This window comes from Phyllostomus hastatus, unplaced genomic scaffold (genome assembly GCF_019186645.2).
Source record: "Phyllostomus hastatus isolate PE091 unplaced genomic scaffold, TTU_PhHast_1.1 phas_scaffold_129, whole genome shotgun sequence".
Lineage (NCBI taxonomy): Eukaryota > Metazoa > Chordata > Mammalia > Chiroptera > Phyllostomidae > Phyllostomus > Phyllostomus hastatus.
In genome coordinates, this window is record NW_025334009.1 from 2,409,004 (window position 1) to 2,434,918 (window position 25,915).

Here is a 25,915-nt window from a genome sequence, read left to right on the forward strand (position 1 = left end):
TCAGACCAGATGCGTGTGCAGGCCGGTCATTTACTCAGAGGTTGTCGCCCTTTGAGGGAGACCTCAAAGAGAGCGTTCAACCTGCCCAGGCGTGCGGGGACGCTGGAGTCGGCTGACGCCCGCGGAAAGGACTGGCAAACGCCCAGCCTTTCTGAGTCTAGGGTCCGTCCTGTGCCCACCCCCTTCTCTCTCTCTCTGAAAACGTTCTGATACCCCCACGCTGGGGTTTGCAGACCCACGTTTTCTAGCCAGAGAGAACCGGTTCGGTGCAGATCCACCACTCCCTGAAGAGCGGCTGAGTTCGGGATGCCGGCGGGTGTAACAGCACCCTCACGTCCACCCTCTGGACCCGCTGGTCCGCGATGAGCCTGCCGGGCAGGCGGCGCTCTGCAGGCAACGGCCCGCCTCTCGGGGGCTCCACACGTCCCACACGTCCTGCCGCTGCCCTGGCCGCTGCTGATTCTGAGCAGCAGCATCTGCGTAGCACCGTCGCCTCGCTGCTTCCCCGAACGGCAAGGCCTCTGGTGGGACCGAGTGGAGCGTCGGGTGGTGAACGCAGGAAGGAGCTGGGCCAGACAGGAAGCAAGAGCTGGGGGACCTGTGCAGAGACCCCCAGTCTGCTGGACTGCCCCAGGGGCAGGTGCATGGGCCTTAGCCTCTGTACCAGTGGTCCCCAACGTTTTTGGCACCAGGGACCTGTTTCGTGGGAGACAGTTTTGCCAGGGACCGAGGCGCGCGGGGAGGGGGTGGCGCTCAGGCGGCAGTAAGAATGAAGCCAGTCCCCTGGCCTGCCGCTCACCTCCCGCCGTGCGGCCCCGGCTCCTAACAGGCCACAGACGGGAACCGGTCCCCAGCCTGGGGTGGGGGGCCCTGCCCTGCACCTTCCCCCCGTTTCAGCCAGCAGGTTCCCCTTTACACGGGAAAAGGAGAGTGGAGCATGCCGTTGGGTAACTGCCTCCTTGTCTGTGAATTCTTTGGGAGCTGAAACAGTTATTTACAGGGAACTTCATATTCATGTTCTTGTTTAATCCTCCTAATCAGAGCACCCTGATTGGTGGGCGGCGGCATCTGCAGGAAATTGGAGACCAATACTCTGGGGACAGCCAGCTAGTCACCTCTGCCCACCCTTGGAGGCCAACAAGTAACATTTGCTAAGCTCACTCGGGGGGCGGAGAGCAGCTCTGGCAGGCAAACATCACCCCCAGTTTGAATGAAGGAGGGGGACGCAGAGATAAGGAACCCTCGCCCTGTCTCCGGCTGCTCCCCGTGTGAGGCCGGGTCCTCGGCCGCTTCTCCTCTGGGCCGACGCAGTCTCTCCGCCCGATTCCCCCGCCTCCCCCGCCACCTCGCCCTCAGGTCCGGGCAGAGCATGTGTTTTCCTAGTTTGGGGTCATTTACTCACAGCTCAGCCATGCCACCAGCACCGCGCAGCTTCCAGAGGGACCGAGCGTGGTCACCCAGCCTGGGCCCCCTGGCTCCCGGAAGACCCCCCGGCACTCGGAAAAGACGCTCAGCAAACACTCAGTGACGCGGGGCCGAGAGGGCCCTCCGTGTCGAGTGTCCACTCCATTCGCCCTGTTGCTGCTTCCGAATCACCGTTGCAGAGTTATTCCCGGTCCAAGGCGGCAGAATGAGGAGGTCATAAACCTGAATTACTCGCAGATGCGCCAGCGCCTTATTTCGGAGAGGTTATTACAGGGCGGTGGGTGCTTTTCTGGTGTGAATGCCAAGGAAGCGTCGTTAGTCGGGAAGTATTCATTAAATGCATGCAGACTACCGCCTGCTGTTGGAGGGGCAGTGTGGGGGTGACGGAGAGGCTCCCTCTGTCCCAGATGAGCTGCCAGCCACCCTGGGGGGAGAGAACCAAGAGAGGCAAGAGAGGCAATGATCGAGTGGTTGTCCGTGGAAATTCCCAACAAAACAAAGTACGGGGGCTCAGGTGGTGCAGGGCTGGGTTTGAACTCTGCAGCCCTGTCCCACACGAGCTGCGGCATGATCTCCGTCGAGACGCAGGCGACTTGACCCCGAGCTCTCCCGTCCGTGGAGTGCAGGGGCGGCGGCAGCCCATGGGGCTGCCGTGAGGATGCGTGGGGAAGCCCCGGACGCAAGGCTCAGCTCACACACCGCGGTCACGGGCTTCGGTCCCCGGGCGGAGGCGGACCGCACCACGTCCGTGCAGGTCGGTCCCGGGGAGCTGGGGTGCAGTGGGGAGCAAGACAGACAGCGAGCCCACAAGGAAGTGTGAGGACACGGCTGCATCATGTCCAGGGCAAGGCGAGACGGTGCTGCGAGGAGACGCACCAGCCCTCGTGGGCCGGGCCGGTGCGAGCTCCCCGGGTGCCGGAGGAGGGCTCCCAGGGACCAAGAGAAGACCCGTGGGGCCGAGACTAGGATGGGGGCTCACTGATTGTGGGCCTCCCTCTGCCCTTCCCCCAACGTCCACGCGGGGTTCCGAGAAGGCAGCTCCGGAATGAGGTCCGCACAGGGAGAGTCTGCGTGACGGGCGGACAAGGCGGGTGCGTGGGCTCTGCTCCCAGAGGCCGGGAGACGGCAGGGGGCATGAACCCCTGGAGCGTGAGCAAGGGCTCGGGGGCCGAGTGGCAGGCCAGGGCCTGGGCGATCCGCTCAAGGGCACACGGGGTCCTTTCCACGGGATCTTGGGTGTATTGCTGCGCTCCTCGGACCCTCGGTGGAGGACACAGCTTAGGGGGAGTTGACGCCCACTAGTGCCGGGTTTAGTTCACCCTTTTTTATTCTCCACTTTCTAGCGTCTCCCCCCACCCCGCAGTACACCTTCCTTTCACTGTAGGTGAACCCCTGAATGAGACACAGGCGAGCTGGTAGCTCGCCACCCGTGTGGCCCGCAGATGTGAATTGGGGGTGCCCTAAAAATCACTCTTGTTTGGGGTGCAAGTGCTTCGGGGGCAGAAGGTGGTTCTGGCCCACCATCTCCGTTTGTAATCCCCGCATAGGCCACATCTGGCCGGTGTCACACGAGGGAGGTGACTGACGCCCAGTGCGCCAGGTCCGCGGAGAGATTTAGGTGGCGAGTAATTTGGTTAGGGCGCTAATGGCCACAGGACCTCATTGTCACCGACGGGTCAGCCCCGGAGAGCGCCGCCTGGCCGCCGGCTGTCTCAGAGGAGGGCTCGTCACGCAGACACGATTTCAGCGTGTGCCCCTCGCCGATCTGTCTGGGCTGCATCTTTGTATTGACGTGGAGCTGAGTTCACACACTGTCACCAGGTATCAGAGCAGACGGGGGAGATGGGCCCTACTTTCCTCAGCGAGACGCGGAGTGCTCCTTGCCCCCCCCACTGCAGTGCTCCATCGCTGGGCAGCTCGGGGTCCCCCAGCCCTCGAGTACCCCCCTGCCTCCTCTCGGGGCCTCTCAGGACCTGAGGCTTCTGTGCCAGACCTTCGTGAGAAAAACACCCGAGTTTCCCTCCAGCCGCAACCTCACTCCCCAACTCCGGTCTTCCATCTCCAAATGCCCGCTGGGTGTTTGCACCCTAAAAACCACGGCACGGAAGGGTCAAGAGGAGCTGTGGTCTCTGGGGTCCATGCCGAGCTCTGGCTGTGCGAGAGGGCCTGCAGCCCCCGCACACTGGGACCAGAGGGACAAGCTCTCCGACCTGTAAGCACACGGGCGGAAACCCATCGCCCTTCAGAAAGGGTTCCCGTTTCACTCGTGGGAGCGGTCACTGTCCCCAAAGCCGTGCGGGTTCACACCCTCGTGTCATTCCACACTCGTCCCCCTGCCCTGTCCCCGCATGGAACCGCGTCGGCGGCAGTGCCCATCCGGTCCCTCCCTCCTTGTCGTCCTCCGTCGCCTCCTGAGCACGGCCCTCGCTCCCCACTCCCGTCAGCACGAGCCCAGCTCCGCCTCTCTCACCCCCGATTTGGCTCATGGCACGGACTTCTCAGTGGGGCCCCCGTACCCACTGCCCCCTCCCCCAGCCTGCCTCAGTGTTTCTGCACTAAAGAAACGGTCCCACTTCCTTCTGTGAAGACGCTCAGTGTCCCCGCTGGCTACGGGATTGTGCTGGGCGTCCCGCACACCCCTCCCAGCCCCGTCCTGCCCGCCCTGCTTCGCTCCGTGTTCCGGAATCTGGCGGGTACGGTCTGTGTCGCTGGGTCCTTTGCCCCCAGGTTTCCGGTCGGCTTCTGCGTCCTGCAGTGGCCGGCGCAGGTGTCTGTCCAGCCCGTGTGAGTTTGCCTCAGCCTTGCCCGGGCCTTGGGAACGGTTCCTTTTTAAAACGTCCTTTATTCGCTCCCTTTAGAATGTAGCACCTGATTTCTGCTCGGCGTCGGCCGACCGTCATAAAGGAGAGGAAGCTCCCTGGCAAAGCACTCAGGGCCCCGCCCCCCCAGCTAGGCACCGTCCTACCTCCCGTCTTCCCGTTCCTGCGGTCATCGGCAGACTGTCATCTCACTCAGGATCCTGCGTGCCCCGTCCCCTCGGCTGCCCCGGGGCCTTTGCACGGACGCTGTGCGGGTGGGAACCGGCTCTCCGAAAGGATGAGCCCTGCCGTGTGGTGTTTGCCGATCCCCATGGTGTAAATACACCTGCCAGGACCAATTCACTAAAATGTCTCTGAACTTGGGTTTGGGAAGCAGTGTGCACAGTGGACTCAGGACATCACTGCTGTGCAAGCAGCTTCCCCTGCACCCCGCCCCGCCACCCCACCTTCCCCGGGCCCCCCCCCCCCGGGCACAGAATCGCCGATCTGCTCAGCACACCATCCCGTCCACTCCTGTCCTTCGGTGGGCTTTCGGGCGGCACGGAGTCAGCAGCCCCGTGTCGCTGGTGGCCCTTCCGAACCCCGACTTTTCTCTCGAGGGCTAGCGAGGTCAGATTTCTGAGACCAAAGACCCCTGGCGGGAAAATAAGCGACCCGTCCATGTCTATGCCGAGTTGCCAAAGCTCGTGGCTCCGAGTGGTTTAATTTTTCCAGAAAATAATTCTCATTTGCTGGTCTGGTTTTCAAAGTATGCCCTCGTTACCCTCACTGAAACGTAACTTTGAAGCAGTAATAAACCGCCGCTAAAACGCGCCTCCCTGCACCCCGCCCCCCCGTTCCAAGCAGGAGAGCATCGCAGGTTCGTCACGTGCGCCCTGCAACGTAGAAACTCGACCGCGAGCTGGGAGGGGCGTGCTGGTTCCAGGGAGCTGAGGCTGCACTGGAATTTCTTCTCAAACGTATCTTATCTTACTGAGGAATACCCTTTTTCCTTAGTCTTTCTAAGAGACGACTTTAATTCTGCTTCATTAAAAAGATGATTCCTATATGTAAAGTTCAGACAGGAGCTGCAGTTTCTGTTAGAAACTAGAAGGTGAAGCAATAAAGGTGATTGGATAATAGCGCGGGTTATTTCCCGCTGTAATGGTTATGAAGGACAATATGGGTATTCCATTAAAGTTATCCTCTTCGCTTTTAATTTAAGACGCCTGCGAACGCAGGAGAGGCCATAGCTCTGTGATGTGTGGTGCGTGCTGGCCCTTGAACGTTCTCGGCTGTTCCTCAGCACCGAGGCTGGAACCGGAATTAAGGTCCAGCCCACCCCGGGGCTCTGGTGCAGGTGAGGGGTGCGGGCCGCCGCCACCGGCGCCCTCCGCCGGCGGGACCGTGAGGCCGCAAGGCGAGCTAACTAACAGAGGGGAACACACGGGCCCCTGGGGGGATCTGTGACAAGGAACAATTTCAAATTCACCTGATTTTAATTTACCAAAACGGTTTAAAAACCTGATTACCAGCAATCCTAATTAACAAGGCATCCTCTCCTCTCTGGAGTCCACTTTTAGGAGAAAGGGGAAAATTGGAAGAAAATAAGTTAATAGCTAAGACTTTAGGTTTGGTGGGGGGAAGATTTCTAATATGAGTCCCTTATCAGGGCCTGGAAGAAATAGGTCTTCAAAAATAATAATAACAACAACAATAACAACAACCACTATCAAAGGCAAGATGCAGGCGTGAGAAGTTAGACTGAAAGTGAAACTTTCTCTTTTTTATTTTATTTGTATTGTTCAAGTACATTTGTCCCCATTTTCCCACCTCCTCTTTCCCCCGCCCCACCCACCCCCACCTCCCACCCTCCATCCTGCCGCCCTCCGGCTTTGCCTGTGGGTCCCGTATACGTGTTCCTGGACTCCACCCCCCCTTCCTTCCCCATCATCCTCCTCACCTTCCCCTCTGGTCACTGTCAGTTTGTTCTCAATGTCAATGTCTCTGGTTGTGTTTTGCTTGTTTGTTTTGTTGACTAGGTTCCACTTACAGGTGAGATCATGTGGTATTTGTCTTCCACAGCCTGGCTCACTTCACTCAGCACAATGCTCTCCAGGTCCACCCAGGCTGTTGTGAAGGGCAGGAGCTGCTTCTCTCGGCTGCGTAGTGCTCCACAGTGTACATGCACCACAGGGTTTTATCCACTCACTCACCGGTGGGCACCTAGGCTGCTTCCAGCACCTGGCTGTTGTGAACTGGTCTCCTGTGAACATCAGGGTGCACGGGTTCTTTTGAACTGGCACTAAACTGAAACATCCTAGGAGACCATCAGCGGTCCAGAGAGTTGAGTCAGCAGATCCCTGAGCCCCTTCTCCTGGGTCACCCGGTGCCCCTCCTCCGAGAGCCCACTGACTCGTGTGCCGTGGACGGCTGCCACGCACCCCCTCTTTACCCCGGCCTGGGGAAGCGGACCCAGGCGGGCGGGGTCAGAGGCGGGCCCTGAGCTCCCGATGCCCTGAATTTGGCTTCCATCTTGGCTCTCTCACCCAGGTGCCGTGGGACTTCCGGCCGGTCACGTCACCTCTGGAGCCCTTTGTAGGACGACAGCAGCCCTGTCGGCCTCCGTCAGGCGCTGGGGGAACGCAGGTGAAGCGCCTGTCACGCCGCTGTCCCGTGTGCCCTGCGCCCCGCTCCCCACCCCGTCCCGTGGCCATCGCCACGCTCTTCCTCGGAGAGACGCGGGGCCTTGAGCCTTCCCGGGGGTGGGGGGTGGAGAGTAGCCAGGCTCTTGCCCCCACGTTCATTGTCCAAACGCTGAAGAAACAACACTTAAATCCTCACTAGGACAAGCAGTCGCATAAAAACCATTTAGGAAAAGAACTTGAAGCCGAGTTCATTCGGAGAGCTCGGGCACAGATGGCTTTGTTTTGCTCTGTGAAGGGAGACGGCGGCACTCGGTAGCCGTGCACGGTGCTCCAGGCCCACCGCGTCGAAGGGCAGAGATTGCCGTTCGCCCGAGCACGGTCGCCTCTAACCTTGAGTAGCAGAACTTTCATGCTAAAGACATGTACATGTCCATGCATCGGTCTGCAAATGTCAGAGGGGCGTTTTTACGTGAGAGGGCTACGTTCTTGACCTTTTCCCGGTCTTGGACGCCAGTGCTCAGGCTTCCAACCGGCAAATTCTGGAGAAACACCACGAGGTCGGAGCTCAAGGCGCTGACTCCCTCCTCTAAAGACACTGGTGTTTCATTTCCCAAGTAAAACTTCTGTTGAAATGCCAGAGAGTTCCTACAGATTGCTACTAGATTAAAGAATGCAACAAAAACGGTACAGAACTCTCCTTGAGGAGAGAAAACTGTCATAAATAGTCTGAAGTGGACATGAACGTAAATGTCTGCCATTTTCTCGATGAGACATTATTTTCACCATGACACTGAACTTGAACTTGGTCTGGGAGCCACGACCGGATACGTCTGGTGGGATCGCTGGCTGTGGCGAGCATCCCCAACTCGGAGGTGTGGGTGCCCGCAGCTCCGATGAGCCTCTCTTTTCCATGGTCACGCGGGTCATCGAGGCAGCCACGCAGCGCTGCGCGGCCGGGGGGACCCACGCCTACCGCGGGAGTCCCGAGCCGCGCCCCGTGAAGGTCGTGAACAGGAGTAACGAAACTGAGCCCAGTAGGCTTACTCAGGCTGCCCGACTCAGGATGTCACGTGTATTTAACACTTAGTCGTGGTGGTGATTAGACCGCTATTATTCCATATAGATATATTATGAGAGGAGAATTAAAATCATTTGTGAAAGGACCAAAATGAATTCATCATGGGGTGGTGGCTCCGTCGCTGTGCTCGCTGGGGCCACATAGGAGCGGCACCACCGCTGGGCTGGCGGTTCCCGTCCTGTCCCGTCTGGGTCGGCCTCCCGTCCGCCTGTCCAGTCGGTGACGCTCGGCTGCTGCGTCAGGACCCCAGCTATGCCAATAGCTCGTTTCTTGTAAAGGAAGGAAAAAACAACTTTTCTTGATCCTGTAAGTGATTTAACAAAAAAAAAATTTTTTTCTGGCCCTACTTCCTTTGCCTGCATAGAATCTCGGGCCTAAAAGGGATTTGCTAGACCTTGGGTTTAAGAATTCTTCCCACTGTAGCTGGTGTGTGACTTTGAAGATATCGGGGGAAAAGGTTTGGTTATAGAGCTGAGATAGTTCATGAATAAGTATTAGTCTTGCCTGCTAGGTCCTGGAAGAAGCCGCAAAGATCAAGTGTACGAGTCTCTTTTAAAATTGAGAAACGGGTCTCTCCCTCCCTGTGATGGGATTTGCAGCCAGCGGCAGCTAACGGGCTCCTTGGTAACCCGCCCTTGCCTGTAGGGACGTGCGGGGCGGGGCGGGAGGGCGAGGCACGCCAGCACCTGCGGTATTTTGTGAAACCCGCGCTCACACCGAGACAGCTGGGAAGGCACCCGATGCCCGTGCAGCGCTGGGGTGGCGACGCTGGGCCGCCCTAGCAAGGCGCCGCAGCCCGGGGCTTAGACGGCAGGAGTGGGTGGCTTCTCAGACCTGCAGGCCGCACGTCTGTCTGCAAACAGGGTAGGACGACGCCAGCAGGGCCGCGCCAGAGAGGTCCCTCCCGCCTGCTGCCGTGGGCTGGGGGGTTGCTGCCCCCGACCTGCGGTCCCTTTGTGGGTGGCAGCTCCGTGGACACGTGGCCATCTGCTCTGTGTCTCGTCTGCACGGCGTGCGCACTCTCTCGAGGACACTGGTCACGCTGCATTGGGGCCCCCGCCCCGCCTAATGGCATCTGCGAGCGGGGGCCCATTTCCAGAGAAAGCGGGCACAGTCTGAGGTCCAGGGGACTGGACGTCAGCATGTCTTGGGGACAGGACCCTTCAACCCAGAGGAAGACTCCGTCCCCAATCACAGAGTCGGGGGGAGTGTCCCAGGCGTTTCCCATATGTCAGCTCCCTCCAGCCTTTCAACAGCCGCAGGAAGAAAGGCTGCCCCTCCTACAGTCACACTCCCCCCCAGACCCTAGCCCAGACCCACTCTTCGTCAAAATCTCCGTAAGGCACAAAACGCCTGCTTTCTTAAAAACTCCCCGGGTTCAGGGCCAGCTGAGTTCGGGGACACAGCAGGGCTGTGCTGGCCAACACGGCAGCTGCTGGCCCCATCTGGCTATTTAAGTGCCGTGGAAATAAACAGAAATAAAACGAAAAACGTTAAATACTGTCTCCATCCCACACTTCCCATACTCAGCAGCGCCCCTGGTGGACATTGTCCTGGACACGCAGGGGACCCGGGCCCCCCCTGCCCAGGCCCCATGCATTTGCTCCCCCCCCTCCCCCCCTGCACGGACCTGCTCTGACCGAGTGCCTGTGTGTGCCCGTCTCTCCCCACCGGCGTGTCAGCTCCAAAGGCAGGGCCGTGCCTTTCTGGCTCTGGTACGCAGTCAACCCCCAATGAGTATTTGTTCGATTCCATTACTTGGATCTAATTAAATCAGGCGCCCGTTAATTGGGCCTCTTTTGCATTTAGACTGGATCCAGACCTCCTCGGAGGCTGCAGCTTGGGAGCCGGGGAGCAGGCCCCCCCTCCCTGCCTCACGAGCGGTAGGGTAGCTGGGGAGCAGGGACAGGCTGAACCCCACGCTTTTCTCGCTTTTTAAAAATAACAGTGTGGCTTCGAAAAGCACAAGGTTTGTGTCAGCCCCAAGGCTGGAAAATCTGTAAATTAAGAGGAGTTTAATGTGTACGTTTTACAAATTAAACTTGCGATTTGGCCGTGGTTTTGTGGACTAGATCAGCTCAGTGAATCGTTACGATCGATTCACGGCCAAAATCAATGGACATCGCTCAGTGACCTGACTTACCGTTTGGAACCCGTTGGCCGCCGCGGGACTGACCGCGCTGTCCCCCTGCCCCTGACCACCCCACGAAGGTCAGGGTGCGGGCACGCACGAGCCGCTGTGCTCTCCCCCAGTGGGATGCCGTGCCCCTCCCCTCCCGCAGATGCTGAGTGGTCCGCGGGACGCCACAGGCCAGTGGCCCTCAGACCGTTTCGGACCCGGTCCAGGGGGTCCAGCGTGTGACCCTCTGGCCAGTGGGGCCAGGCGGGGCGCTGGGAGGGTCCCGCATTTGGAGCGTAGGAACAGAGCCAGGGAGCCCCCCTCCAGAGCGAGAGGTGGCACTGATGGGCCCGCGGCACCCCAGGGCCTGACCCAGCCTCCACAGGGCGTGCGGCTCGCGCAGGTCACAGGGAGGGTGCCCGCTCGCCTCCAACCAGCCAACGCCCAGTCGGAGCGAGGAGGAGACGGCACCCCCCAGGACTCCGCACAGCACCCTTCCCCACTGCGCCACCGGCTGGGGCTGGCGGTCACGCCCGCTGACCCTGGGCTTTCGGGGGTCATTTTTCTGTTTCCGTGATGGTTCGGCCCACCCAGCCCCGCCCCACCCTGTTTCCCAGGCCTGGCCTCCCTGCTCCCGGGCCCAGGCCCTCTCACGCGCAGAGCGAAGGGGCCCCAGCTCTGTGTGAGGCTAGGGGACCAGCCGCACCCTTAGGCCCGCCCCCGACATGCTGGCCGGGCCTGCCCCCGCGCGGTGGGGGATGGGCCCTGGCCGGAACAGGGAGGGAGATGGGCCGGGGGGTGTGGTGAGAATCGGAAGATCCTTAGCCTACCCTTCCCCCCAGTACGTGACTGCATTTGTACCACCTGGCACGTCGGAGACGTTTCGAGACTTTGTCCGTTAATGACGATGACAGTTACAAATGCAAGAAGAACATAAAACTGGGGAAAGGATGACCCACGTAGAAACGTAAAGTGCTCACGTTGGGAAATGCTGAATTCAGGATCAGGGCCTTGGGGGTTTATCGTGTTCTTCTGTCAATTAACGGGGCCATCTCGGATCACCTGGGGCAGGGCCCCCACCCCCCGGGCAGGCCTGTACCTGTCGCTGGCCTTTTGGGAAGCCCACCTGAGCTCCGCCTCCTGCCCCCCCACCCCACGCCACCTACCCCTCCATCTACGGAAGAACTGGTCCCCGGAGCTGGAAAGGCTGGGGGCCGCTAACCTAGGGATAACCTCTGAGACTCCACCTTCCTTTAAGAGGGGGCCTCCCATGAGAGGGGAATGTAGACTGAACTTTATGAACGGAATGCTCCTTTAAAAGCCCGGCAGAAGGTTCCGGCGGAGCAAAGACGTGCGCTGAAATGCACCGAGTCGCCAATCACGGGTTTTCGCGTACAGAGCGTTTGCCGCAGTATTTTTAAATTGCTCTCTAATCACCCAGTTATCCAACACCCCCACTAGCTAATGAGCATCACAGGGGGTTCTCCTGGGACTCAGTCGTAGCAAACTGGCCACGAGAAGCTGTGCAGGGCGGACGGGTTTGGTTCGGCCCGCACGGCTGGCCGTCTGTCGGGGGCTTTGGCGGGCTGCACACGCCAGCTCCTCCCATGGCGGCGGCGGACTCAGCAGGCCTCGCCCACCCAGCCCGTGAGGGCACCGGGGTTCGAGGTCCTTGGCATCGCCAAACTCCGTGCCCCCTAACATTTCACAATACCAGAAGGGGGAGGGAAGCGGAATCCCCCCGCCCCCACAGAAGGGCTGAAGTGTGGGTCTCTGGCCTAGGGAGCGGGTTGATGATGACTCCTTGAGGTCCCTCCTGGCCCAGGGGGCTTCCAGTACCTTCCCCCTCAACCTGCTTCCTTCAAGGAAACTGAACTAGGACACAGAGTGTCTAGACTTGCTCAAGGTCAGCGAGGAAGTGTGTGGTGAGCCCTAAACCAAGGATCCCCTGCCTGGCGTCCTCACGCCGCCGCTTGGCCCCTCGGCCAGGGTCCCCGACGGACGACTGGGCTCTCCAACCTGGCTCTCCGGGCGGTTCCTCGCGCCGGCCCCACCCCGTCCTGGCCCTGACCCATCGCGGAGACCGCGGCGCCCTTCCCGGAGACGCGCCCTCCCTCCGTGAGCCTCTCCGAGACTCCCCAGGGCGCGTTCCGCGTGGGGTGGCGTGGGAACAGGGAACACCACTTTGGAAAGCGCCTGGAGAACAAAAGGTAAGACCCAGAAAGGGTCGGGGTCAGACAAAAGTCTGAGAAGCCGATGTCTTCAAACGCAGTCCGTGCAGAGCGAGCGCTCAGGATGCCTTCGCGAGACCTGCTTCCCTTCCGGAAGGAGGCGCGGGCGAGCCCTCCCGGAGAACGTGCCGCGGCCTCTCGGGTCCCCCCTGCGCCGGCCACCTGCATGGTCAGAAGGCCTCCGGCCAGGCCTTCCCAAGCCTGCGGCTGCTGGCACCACGAGAGACCCGTGACCCGCGCCCACCGCCCACGCCTCTCAGTCACCCTGACACCCGCGAAGAGGCCCAGGTCCCGTGGGAGGTGCCCAACCTGGGAACAGCTGCCGCCGCCACCCCCCTCGCCTGGGCCCGGCGCCAGGCCCTCTGCCAGGGCTGCGCACATAACGTCTCATTCCGGGCCTCGCCGCCCCGGCGGAGCAGGTGTTCTGATCTCTGTTTCTGAAACAGGGGAACCGGGCCTCAGAGAGGACGCTCTGACGACTCACTCAAGGTCACGGGCCCGAGTCTGAAGCCGGGGCTGTCTCTCCAAAACCACGCTCCTCGACTCTGCGCCGAACTCCAGTGCCGAACCGCTCGCCGACCTTGAATCTCACCATCAGCCGCTCGCCCCGGCAGCAGAAGCCGGCTTGGCCTTCGGGCACTCGGTGCCAAGGCGGGCTCTGCTCCACCTTGCTGTGCCCCCCTCCCCTGTCCCCACCCCTCCGCCCGTGTGTGTGTGTGTGTGTGTGTGTGTGTGTGTGTGTGTGTGTCTAGAGGGAACATTTGTGTTCAGACCAGGCATTTTTTAACTAGAAGAAAAGCTGGCTGGACCAAAAACCCCATGTCCCCATTATTTAAGCCATTTTCAAAAGAACATAAGCAAGTTAGAATGCTGCATTAGCCCTGGGTCTATTTGGGGTCCCATTAAGCTAAAACAAAAATGATTTTTCTAAACATTATGTACATGGTGTGAACTTGACCACCAAAGAAAGCACGGAAAAGCACAGGTCCCCAAAAGGCATTTTTCAAGATGTTTGGAGTATCAAATTTTAGTTCAGTGACGTGATCACAATTTGCTAATGATGATTTCCAGGTTGCGAGTTTGTTTTTCACAATGCGATGGTCGGCGGTGTTTTAATTTGTCCGCGGCGCCAAGTAGTCTCTGAATTTTTAACACCGTTCATTCCGATAATACTGGTGGAAAACATCATGGAGATGGTAAACCGTAAAAACGATGGCTTTTTCCAAACACCTGTCATGCCCAAGCGACCTGCTTATTCATCACCCGCCAGCAGCCCCGCCAGGTGAGGACGAGATTTGATGGCGAACTTGACGGGCTTCCAGAGACTGCAGCACGCCTTGGAGTGCTCGCCGGGCGCTGGACTCGCTCCCGGCCGGGCCCCGGGCTGGCACCTGGCGCAGGGTCCCTTCGTCACATCATCTCCGTTCTCCTCCAGGAAGTCGGCGGGGTTAGCCTTCATTTCAGCCGTGCCGACCGAGACACGGAATTCACACCGTTTGTACGAGGTGACACATCTCACGAGTGAGAAAGTCAGGATCTGAACTCAGATCCCCGACCCCGCCAGACAGAATTCCTTCCCCAAGCAGAGCGGTGTCTGGGCTTTGCCGTGCCTGGAATGATGTGATTGCTTCTCTCTTGCTCCCAGCTCCGTAAGAGCTTAGGGCGCAAAGATCCCCGCTGGCAGTCCTACCAAAGGACGTGATTGGTGTTCAAGTAACATCCCATCTGACCTGATTGCCCGGGGAAACTGGGCGTCTGTGCCAAGTTCACCGACGGGGACGGCCGTGCAGCCTATTTCGGGTAGAATTTATGTTCAGAGCAGAGCGTCCCAAAAGTGTCTTCTTGGGGAGAAAAAAGCCTCAGATCTCACTGTATAATAGTTTGCCAGCCTCTTTGCAGTGTGTCCCTTGCCAGCCTTCAAAGCCGCGGCTTGTCATTTAAGGGGTCGTCTCTTTCAGCTGCCGGACTTGCCAGTGGAACACCATTCCGGCAGCTCACAGGGCATGTCCTCCTCCCACGCGGCCGGCTGCGCCCGGTCTGCCCTAGGAAAGAGCAATGCTACTTAAAAAAAAAAATCTACACCCGCCCTTTTTTATTTGTTGCAGAATGTAAGCTCGTGTGTGTGTGTGTGCGTGATCAAGGCTGGGCCGAAGTACGGTTTACTTTTACTAAAGAACATTAAATCCACCACCTTCCGTTTTCCCGTGGACAGCTCCGTGGCGTTCAGGACGTCCACGTGGGGCGCCACAGATCTCTGGCTTCCCGCAAAGCTGACTCTGCACCCGTTAGACACTAGTGCCCCCTCTGCCTCCCCCGGCCCTTGGCCACTGCCATTCTCCCTCCTGTTTCTGCGATTTTTAACCACTTTCCATATTTCCCGTGAGCGGGGTCATATGGTATTTGCCCTCTTGTATGGGCCCCGACTGGCTTATCTCACTGTATAATGTTCTCAGGGTTCATCCGTATCGTAGCCCCGACAGGATTTCCTTCCTTTTTCGGGCTGCGTAATATTCCACTTTGTGTGTGTGTATCTGCCATATTCCTTTGGCCGTTTATCCGTGAAAGGACCTGTGGGTGGCTTCCTTCCAGCTCTGCTGTTGTGACCGATGCTGCAGATGCACACTGGCGTGCAAACATCTCCTTGGGACCCTGCTTGAGCCTTGGGGATGCACGCCCAGAAGTGCCTCGCTGGTTTCACTTCTTCGAGGAACAGCCGTGCCGGGCCACATAAGGAATGCACTGTGCTGCACTCACACCATAGTGCTCGGGGGCTCCAGTTTCCCCACGCCTCCACTGACACCGGCGGTTTTCCGTTGTTCTGATGGGGGCCGTTTCCGTGCATGTGAGGTGGTGTCTCGCCGTGGCCCCGATTCGTGTTTCTCTTACGACTTGTGATGCAAACATCCTTTTCTGGACTTACTGACCATGTGTGTCTTCTCCAGAGAATCATCTATTCACACCCCTCCCCCATTTTTTTAAGATTTTATTTATTTATTTATAGAGAAGGAACAGGAAGGAGAAAGAGAGGGAGAGAAACATCACCGTGTGGTTGCCTCTTGTGCACCCCCTACTGGGGACCTGGACTGCAACCCAGGCATGTGCCCCGACTGGGAATCGAACCTGCAACCCTTTGATTTGTGGGTCCACGCTCAATCCACTGAGCCACACCAGCCAGGGCCCCTCGCCCATTTTTAACTGGATTATTCGGGTTTTTGTCGAGCTGTTTTAGAGTGTGGGGGTTTCCTATATGTTATCAGATACATGATTTTCGAGCATTCTCTCCCCTCCTGCAGGCTGTCTTTTCGTCCGGTTGGTGGTTTCCTGTGATACACAGACTTTTTCCGTTTCATTTCGTCCCTTTTGTGCAGAGTTGCTTTTGTGGCCTGGGCTTTGGGCCTCACGCCCAAGAAGCCAGGACAAAGCCAGCGTTCTGAAGCTTCCCGTGTTTTCTTCTAGGAGTCTTCCGGTTTCGGGTCTTACATTCGGGGCTTTCCCCCATTTGGAGTTGATGTTTATGGACGGTGGCAGGCCAGGGTTTCACGGCCTTCGTCTGCACGAGGCACCCGGCGCTGCGTGCTGGAGACGGCGTCCGTTCCTCTTTGGGCACGTCGGGCCCTTGGCTCTGAGGCCGCTGGAGCTTGTGCAGAAGAGCCCACCGCCACCGGGCCCTCCGCCACCGGGCGGCACGTCTGTCTCCATGCACCACCGTCATCGCTGACGCCGGTGTGTGTCCTGACGTGGGGGTCTCGGGCATCGCGATTTCTCCAGGCTGCTTGGGGCATTTGGGGTCCCTTGAGATTCCACAGGAATGTAAGATTTTTCTCTCCGTTTCTGCAAACTTTGCCGTTGAGGTTTGGAGAGGGAGCACACTGAGTCTCTGGATCCCTTTGGTGCTGCAGACACTTGAACAACACTGAGTTTTCGGATCCGTGAACGTGGGTGTCTTTCCATTGATTTGTACATTTTATTTCTTCTAGCGAGGTTTGGAGTTTGCGGTGTACAAGTCTTTTGCCTCCTTAGTTAATGAGTTTATTCCTAAATATTTTATTCTTCTCGATGCTGTTATAAATTGGACTGTCTTCTTAACCGCCTTTTTGGATTGGGCGTTGTTAGAATACAGAAAAACAATGGATTTTTATGTGTTTGTTTTATGTCCTGTGACTGTGCTGAGATTGTTTATTTAACAGTTCGAGGAGGGGGTTGAGGGGCATCTTTAGGGTTTTCTACAAATGAGATCATATCATCTACAAACAGACAGTTTAACTTTTTCCTTTCCAATCGGATGTCAGTTATTTACCTTTCTCATCTAGTTGCCCTGGCGAGGACCCCCAGTACTAAGCTGGACGGAAGGGGCGAGGGCGGGCATCCTCCCATCGCTCCTGGTCCCAACAGGAAGGAGAGCTTCCGCTCCTCCACCAACAAACGAGTTTCGCAGTGGGCTTTCCCGGCGTGGTTTTTATGGCGCTGAGGCAGTTTCCTTTTATCCCTAGCCCGTCGAGTGTTTTTATCCCAAAAGGGTGTCACACCTTACCAAATGCTTCTTCTGCATCAAGGCCGTCGGTCTGTGGTTTTCTCTTCTTTGGGTGACACTGGGCTTCCTTGTGAACGCTGTGGGTGAGTGGCTCCCGGCACACGCCGTATGTTCCCGGTGCTCAGAATGGCGTAAGAGTTCTCCGAGGCTCTGTTGTCTGTGTGACGTCGCACTCCGACACTGGGCTGGGGACACACGCGAAGTGGGGTTCAGAGTGGGACGCAGCGGGAACATCTTCTGCACCCCCGTTGCATAGAGGGAATGTCCCTCTGTGCCCCCCAAGGAGCCGGGGCGGGAAGAGGACGATGCCGCCCCTCTGTGTCTGACTCGGTGCCTGAGACCCCGCACGCGTGGGCTGGGTGCTGCGTTGGCCGGCCTGCCTACTCGCTTAAAGAGGGGTGTGTGTGCGCGCGTATGTGTGCGTGTGCGTGTGCATGTGTGTGTACGTGTGTGTGTGTGTGTGTGCGTGTGTCGGAGAGAAATCTGGGCGTCGCAGTACAATGGCCTCAAATCGCATCGTTTAAACTGAAATGGAGGCGCTGCTGCTGCCAGCATTCAACGTGTAGCCCCTTAAAAAAAAACATTTCTTCAACAGCAACAGATTCTTGGGGGAGTTGGACTAGTACGTCTTTCGCTCCTTGCTGTATGTCCTTAAATTTTAAAAAATCACACCACGAGATTTCGTTGCAATGCCATGCCCGAGCCGCGAAAAGGAGCTTGCGTCCCCCGGGTTTCTGTTCTGAACGAAGACGGAGGGGCGCCGCGCGGCGGCGGTGTCCTGGCCGCACACTGGCCGCGGCCCCTGTGCCTGTCCCGGGGCCACTGTAGCCGGAAACAGAGGGACAGACGGGTGTGTGCGCAGGGGCGACAGCGACGTGCGGAGTGTTTACGCTCCGAGTGGGTGTTCCCCTCACGGGACGTCCTGCTGAAAGTCGGGACCGGGCAGCTCTGGAACCCTCAGTCGGCCCGGGTCGGAGCCGTGGCGGCGCAGCCAGGGGCGGGCAGGAGGGAGCCGGCGTCCCCTCCCCCCGAGGAGAGCAAAGCGGCCTCCGCGCCGCCCGGCCCGCACCGCGGCTGGCAGAGATGCTGCCACATTAGAGCAGGCGTTTGATTCGCACATTTTGTGAAACAAAAAAACATGTAGGACTTTTCTTCCCCCTACTAACGTACGGCCACCACGGGCCTGTGAGGACGGGCTCCTTGCCCGCGTCCCTCCGCTCCCGGGTCCCTCGCGGGGGAGCCGTGTCCTGCAGAGGAGGACGGCGGCCACGGCGGCGGCAGCTAAGACGGGTGGGGAGCCCGCCGTGCGTCCAGCCCCGGGCCCTGAGCGCGCCACACGCTCGGTCTCACTGAACCCTCGCAGGGAGCTCGGTGAGAGGGCGAAGAGGACGCCAGCCACCGAGGTCCCCGTGCGCGACACCCCACGCCGAGGTTCACTGCGGAGAAACAAATGTCGGGTGACGCAAAGCCCTGCTTTCGCTCCCTGACCCGGTGACCGGCCACGTCTTCGGACAGCAGTGCCCGCCTGGGTCTGCAGGGGCCCTGTCCACCGGCCGGGACCCCAGAGAACTAGAGCTGTGACCCACCAAGGTCGTCCCGCCAGCAGCTGAGCGGCAGCTCTCCGGCCTCAGGAGGCCGTCGGGAGCCCCACTCCGGAGGACTCGGCGAAGCCCACAGCTCCGGCCCCCTCCCCGCGCGAGTGTCCTCCCACAGCCGCCGTGGAGCTGCGCCTGTGAGACAGCGGAGGTCATGCACTCGCGGCCGGCCGGGCGCCGTGCTGAGAGCGCCCGCCACCCAGCTGCCCCCAGGCCCCCGGGCAGCGTGTGAGCCACCCTGCTCCGCTCGGGAGCCGGAGAGGCTCAGCCTCCGGCCGGTCAGACAGGGCACATTCGCGGCATCCGAGGTCTGCAGCCACGGAGCGGGCAGTGCCGTGGCCGTGGGGTGGGGGGAGCTGTCCACGTGATGTTTACATACATGCATGCCTGTTTGCTCTGGGTGTTCTTAAGAGTTTATTTATGTATTTTTTAAGAGAGGAGAAGGGTGGGAGAGAGAGAGAAACATCACCCAGTTGCCTCTCCCACGACCCAAGTAGGGGACCTGACCCTCCACCCAGGCACGTGTCCCGACCGGGAATCAAACCGTGACCTTTCCGTTTTGGGGACGACACTCAGTGCACTGAGCCACAGCGGCCAGGACTCTGTACGCTGGCGTTTCCAGTGAAGAGAGGCAGCACGGTGCAACGGAGTTCCTTCACTGTTTCATCCCGTCCTGTCCCGACGTGGCTGTGAGGGAATGTAAGGAAAGTCGGTGGCGTCCCTTTCTGGTTGCGTGAAACTAACTTGCTGCGTAAGAACAGTCACGCTAGGAAAGCACCGGCTTTTCAAGCCAGTGCGTCTGCAGGGCGTTCCATCCGGAAAGGAAAGAGTGCTGGGGGCTGGACGACCCTGTCGTTAAACTGTGGACAATGGGAAACAGACTGCGGGTCTCGAACACACTGCCCGTCGTGGTTGGCTTGGACCTTCTGGTTTTGGTTTTTGGTGTTTTTTTTTCCTGGTGCCATAATGTATGTAGTTTCTAAAGTCACTTCTGTTTTTTAAAAATGACATCTGTGGGTTTTTCTAAGTGTCCCTATTAAGCTTGTGTGTGTGTACCCAGTCACACAAGCAGCCCCAATTTAACCGTGAAAGTGGAAACCAGTTTAACAGTGTGAGTGGGATCTGGTGAAACCCTTCAAGTGCTTTTGAACCTTCTGCTGTTTGATTCGGGAGGGATCGTGCCTTTCCGGGGGACCGAAGGAAGGCTGTGATGTCGGAGGTCTCGGGAATAGAAGTAACATCTGTCCCCGTCTCACTTCCAGGCACCCCGCAGCAGACTCAGACCCGGTGCCGCTGAGCCGCGGGCGCGCCGGGGACCGGGGAACGTGGCTGAAGGACGCTCGAGCACCCCCTGCCCCCTGCCAACTCCAGAAAACCATCGCTTCGGACTCCGGGATTGTCCTCGCTGCCACTGAGGCTCCGCGTGGATGTCCACCCTCCCTGCTGGCTCCCCCAGGCGTCGCCCTCCAGCGTCCACCTCCCGGTAAAGCGTGCGCGGGCCGGGGCTGAGCTGGCTCGGCGGGGCCGGCATGGCCAGGATGAGCCCGGTCGGCGCGGCCTCCCGCTTGGTGCTGGGCTTGCTGGTGACTTCCTTGTCCGGGTCCTCCCTGCAAAGCAGCGAGTGCCCGCAGCTGTGCGTGTGCGAGATCAGGCCGTGGTTCACGCCGCAGTCCACGTACCGGGAGGCCACGACCGTGGACTGCAACGACCTCCGACTGACACGGATCCCCGGCAACCTGTCCAGCGACACGCAGGTGCTCCTGCTGCAGAGCAACAACATCGCCAGGACGGCGGACGAGCTGCAGCAGCTGTGCAACCTGACGGAGCTGGACTTCTCCCAGAACAACTTCACCAGCATCCGCGAGGTGGGGCTGGCCAACCTGAGCCAGCTCACCACCCTGCACCTGGAGGAGAACCAGATCGCGGAGATGACGGACTACTGCCTGCAGGACCTGGCCAGCCTGCAGGAGCTGTACATCAACCACAACCAGATCAGCGCCATCTCCGCCAGGGCGTTCGCCGGCCTGAGGAACCTCTTGAGGCTGCACCTGAACTCCAACAAGCTGAAGGTGATCGACAGCCGCTGGTTCGACTCGACGCCCAACCTGGAGATCCTCATGATCGGGGAGAACCCCGTGATTGGGATTCTGGACATGAACTTCAAACCCCTGTCCAACCTGAGGAGCCTGGTTTTGGCGGGAATGTATCTCACCGAGGTTCCCGGCAACGCCCTGGTGGGCTTGGACAGTCTCGAGAGCCTGTCTTTTTATGACAACAGACTGGCCAAGGTGCCCCAGCTCGCGCTGCAGAAGGTCCCCAACCTGAAGTTCCTGGACCTGAACAAAAACCCCATCCACAGAATCCAGGAAGGGGACTTCAAGGACATGCTGCGGCTGAAGGAGCTGGGGCTCAACAACATGGGCGAGCTGGTGTCCGTGGACCGGTACGCGCTGGACAACCTGCCCGAGCTCACCAAGCTGGAGGCCACCAACAACCCCAAGCTCTCCTACATCCACCGCCTGGCCTTCCGCGGCGTGCCCGCCCTGGAGAGCCTGATGCTCAACAACAACGCCCTGAACGCCGTCTACCGGAAGACGGTGGAGTCCCTGCCCAACCTGCGGGAGATCAGCATCCACAGCAACCCGCTGCGCTGCGACTGCGTCCTCCGCTGGGTCAGCTCCAACGGGACGGCCATCCGCTTCATGGAGCCCCTGTCCATGTTCTGCGCCACGCCGCCCGAGGTCAGGGGCCGGCAGGTGAAGGAGGCCCTCGCGCGGGACTCCGGGGAGCAGTGCCCGCCCGTGATCGCTCCCGGCGCGCTGCCCGGCTACGTGAACGCGGAGGTGGGCACCGCGGTCCTGCTGGACTGCCGGGCCGTGGCCGAGCCGGAGCCCGACGTTTACTGGGTCGGCCCCCTGGGAAGCAAGATAACCGCGGAGACGCCCTCGGACAGATACACGCTGAGCAGCGAAGGCACCTTGGAGATAGCGAACGTGCGAACGGAAGATTCAGGAAGATACACCTGTGTCGCCCAGAACGTCGAAGGCGCAGACACCCGCGTGGTGACCGTCAAGGTCAACGGCACCCTCCCGGATGGCACCCAGGTGCTGAAAATATACGTCAAGCAGACGGAGTCTCACTCCATTTTAGTGTCCTGGAAGGTCAACTCCAACGTCATGACGTCCAACCTGAAATGGTCGTCGGCCACCATGAAGATCGACAACCCGCACATCACCTACACGGCCCGGGTCCCCGTGGACGTCCACGAGTACAACCTGACGCACCTGCAGCCTTCCACGGACTATGAGGTGTGCCTCACCGTGTCCAACGTCCACCAGCAGACCCAGAAGTCGTGCGTGAACGTCACCACCAAGGACGCCGCCTTCGCCCTGGCCATTTCCGAGCAGGACGCCAGCACCGCCCTGGCGGCCGTGATGGGGTGCCTGTTCGCCGTGGTCAGCCTGGCGTCCGTGGCCGCGTACGTCGCCAAGAGGCTGAAGAGGAAAAACTACCACCACTCCCTGAAGAAGTACATGCAGAAGACCTCCTCCATCCCGCTGAACGAGCTGTACCCGCCACTCATCAACCTCTGGGACGGAGACAGCGAGAAGGACAAGGAGGGGTCCGCAGAGACCAAGCCCACCCAGGTGGACACATCCAGGAGCTACTACATGTGGTGACTCAGTGGACGCTTCGCTTCTGGTCGTAAGGAGCACAAAGACGTTTTTGCTTTATTCTGCAAAAGTAACGCGGGGGAGACTTTTGTATTCGTGACTGGGCTAGCCGGCGGCAGGGTGGAGAGGACTACGGGTGGCTATTTCCTTTTTTTGTTGTTTTTTTTTTTTCAGTAGAGCGTATCGCAAGAGTTTGGCACGGCTGGCAGCACCCCGAGGCTTCCAGGGTGTGTGGGGGTTTTCTTCCTATCGTTTTTATCATTATTATTATATTATTCTTTTGTCTTAGTTTGTGTGCGACACCCAGCGATGCTGTTCTAACTGCAGCGCTCAGTAGAAGGATGGAGGGCGGGGTGGGTTGCCTGTGCCCTCGCCGGCAGCGGCACCCCTCCTCGGGCAGCGGCACCCCTCCTCCTGCAGCCGCCAGCGGAGAGCGCCCCGTCCGCCCGCGGCTGACCTGCAGGCGGGGCGCAGCACGAACCCTTCGCAGCCACCGGCCTCCAGACTGATCCTTCACCCCCAGGAGCTGAGGCCCGACTCGCCGCCTCCTTTGAACGACGTTAGTTGGCTGCACCGTAACGTTGACTCCACTGGATTGGATGTTTGCCTTTGAACGACGACTTCTCTCTCTCTCTCTTTTTTTTTTTTGTAATAGTTAAAGAGGTTTAGAACAAGCTAACAAGCAATAGAAACATGTATATCAAATTTTTTAACGTAACAGACTACATGTTAATTGTTACCGTCTTCTTTTTATCTTTAGTAGACACTTTTAAAAGGAAAGACAGTGCTTTTGTTGTGTTTAACTCACCCACACGCGGCGTAGGATGAAGGCAGCACTACAATAAATTAGTTTTGTTCTGGTTTTCTAGAACCTTCGCGACGACACGTGCTTTCTTTCTGTCACCGGGGGCGGGGGCCAAAAACGTGGTGGATTCGTTCTGTAGACATGAATTTATTTCTACGTTTCTTTTTTTATTTTTTTTTAAAGATTTTATTTATTTATTTATTTTTAGAGAGGGAAGAGAGGGAGATAGAGAGAGAGAGAGAAACATCAATGTGCGGTTGCTGGGGGCCGTGGCCTGCAGCCCAGGCATGTGCCCTGACTGGGAATCGAACCTGCGATGCTTTGGTTCTCAGCCCACGCTCAATCCACTGAGCTACGCCAGCCAGGGCTTTATTTCTTCATTTCTTTTAAGAAGAAATATTTCTCTTATGGAAGATACTTTCATGAACAGGACTGCTGTATTTTAAATATTACTGACCACACCTAACACGGGCAAAGGTTCCTGTGAAGAAAACAGGGACATCGCCAGGTCCCCTGCACAACTACACGCAGTGAGGAAAGAGAGAGATGGAGAGAGAGGGCGGGAGAGGGGTCGCATGCCCGTTCCGCACGGGTCCTGATAACATCTGACTTCTCAGGAGCCGTGGCCACACGCTCCGTCAAAGTTGAAAACACGGAGTCGGGACGTGTCCCTCATGGGCTACCTGCCACTTCCCTTTTAATGGCCATCTGCCTCTCGGGCCCACGGTGGCCCCCGCGGGTCTGAACAGGCCCACTGGACGCGAGAGTGACCGGCAGGACACGGGGGTTCCCGCACTGCTGGCATGTTTCATCGGAAGGACGGACGGGGGCGGCCTGGCCGAAGCAAGCGGTCCCTGGGAAGGTGTGGGTGCAAGTCAGAGGAGGCAGGTGTAGTCGGGAGCCCCGTTCTGGGGGGCGGGGAGGGCAGGGGTGGGTCTAGAAGTGCCGTCACGGGGGAGAGGGCCCATCTCCGCCGAGACAGAGAAGCAGAGCCGTGAGGATTGGTGCAGCGGCCCGCCCTGCCGCCCGGGGATGCTGCCGCAGCTGGGACCACAGCTCGGGAAGGAGGGGAGCCAGCAGCAGGGGCCGGCCCAGCCCCGGGGATGGGGCGGGGGGCGGGGGCGAGGCCGGCCGAGGGGTTCTTCCTTTACTAACTTCCTCGTCTCGGGAGTCACTCAGATCGGCCACCAAAACGCCCCTTTCCCTCCCGTTTCTACGCAAACCCCAGCCGCTCGATGTGATGCCCAGGGTTTTGTTCTGGACGCCGGAAACTCCACTCAGCGGTCCGCACGCCCTGGGGATGCGGCGAGGACAGACGCTGCGCCTTCGGAACCCCGAGAGCATCGCTCTCCCCTCGGGCAGGGGAGCCGGGCAGCGACCCCACGACCAGGCCGCCTCATCCTCTGAACCTGACTCTTAAAACAGCCCCGAAGGCAGAGAGAGAGAGAACCACACACGTGTGGGCCGCCAGCACGTGGAAGACCCGGGCGAGAGGCGTCTGGGAACGCGCCACACTGTTGCCGCAGCTCTCACGGACGCCTCCGCCAGGGCGGAGTTCTAAAACTGTTGAGAGGCGGACGGTGTTTGGGTCACGGGGTCACGGCCCTGCTGACCGACAGGCTGCGGCCTTGCCAGCCGGCGGAGGTCGGTCTCGTGGGCACATCTCAGGCTGCTGCATGGACCCATGTGGCAGCGCGGAACCCCCTGCCGCTGGTGACCTTGGTGACCTGGGACACGGCGACCTGCCTCACCAGCGCATCCTTGTCGAGCACTGTCTGTGTGCCCACCCACACGTGGGCCGCCGCGACGGAACACACGTGCCCCGGGACCGAAGGCCTTCCTCTCGTTGGGAGGTGGGCCCGCTGGGGCGGAGACAGACAGTGGGACGGGTGCCGAGGCGGAGGGAACCCCTCAGGGCGGGTGGGAGGACACACGGACAGCTGGGACGGGTCTGACTCAGGAGAAGGGGCTCCGGGCGAGGGGTCCGGCACCTCACGGGCCGGCGAGGTGGGACCGTGGTCAGAGGAGCGTGCAGGACGGAGCGGGGAGCGGGAGCGCAAAGCTGAGCGAGGCAGCAGGGGCACGGGCTTCAGGACGAAGGAGTCGCCTGTCAGCAGCGATGCCAGGTCACGCATCTACTAAGGTCACGCCAGCCCTGGCTGGCGTAGCTCAGTGGATGGAGCGCAGGCTGCGAACCAAAGCATCGCAGGTTCAATTCCCAGTCAGGGTACATGCCTGGGTTGCGGGCCACGGCCCCCAGCAACTGCACATGGATGTTTCTCTCTCTCTCCGTCCCTTCCCTCTCTAAAAATAAATAAATAAATAATCTAAAAAAATTAAAAAATAAAAAAGGTCACGCTCCTGGGGCGGCAGGGGATGGAGCACCTGTCCACCTGCATTAATAATAGAGGACGCCCACACAGTCCTCGGTGGCTCACAAAGCAGGCCAACACGTTCCTGCTGGACTCCTTTCTGAGCACAGTCTCAGTGCAAGATGCACTTCCACCGCGCCCATGAGAAAACCCACTTCCGGTGAGGTGATGTCACCAAGGGCCTAGTGTGTTTGTTGCACATGCTCCTAGCAGCAGTTCTGAACCCACACCTGGCGGCAGGTGGGGCTGCTACGGAAATGGGGTTCTCTCCCCCGCCCCGCCCTGCGGCACCTGGGAGGCGAGTGCCCTAGGTCACCTCCCAGAGTCCCCAGTTTCCCGCAGTGGCCGCTCACTGGGCTGCAACCCCGTCCCCAGCCCCCCCCCCGTGGTCCCGCGTCCTCACGCCTGGGTGGTGGTTCCCGAGGTCGCCTCCCAGCACAGGGCTTCGCCCAAACTTCTTTCTCACGGTCTGCGCCTAAGGAACCCAGGGAAGACGTTTTTCCTGAAGCGCTGTGTCTCCCAGTGGCTGAGAGGTGCAGTCACCGGGGATTTTTGGCTGTGTGATTTTCGTTTTTCAATTCTTTAAACAACGAGGAGAGGGCGCTGTTATGAAGACAGGTGGTCATTTAATGGCCTGCG

At 59.3% G+C, this 25,915-nt stretch overlaps 1 protein-coding gene across 1 annotated transcript in view; it reads left to right on the plus strand.

Annotated features, from left to right (window-relative positions):
- The window catches only part of LRRN1 (leucine rich repeat neuronal 1), a 32,964-nt gene extending 9,956 nt beyond the window's left edge, over positions 1-23,008 (plus strand). Inside the window, exon 2 of the mRNA XM_045857549.1 lies at positions 19,688-23,008. Coding sequence (XP_045713505.1) covers positions 19,955-22,105 — 2,151 coding nt within the window. The 5' untranslated portion in view covers positions 19,688-19,954 and the 3' untranslated portion in view covers positions 22,106-23,008. The remainder of the gene's footprint in view (positions 1-19,687) is intronic.
- The last annotated feature ends 2,907 nt before the right edge of the window (positions 23,009-25,915 follow it).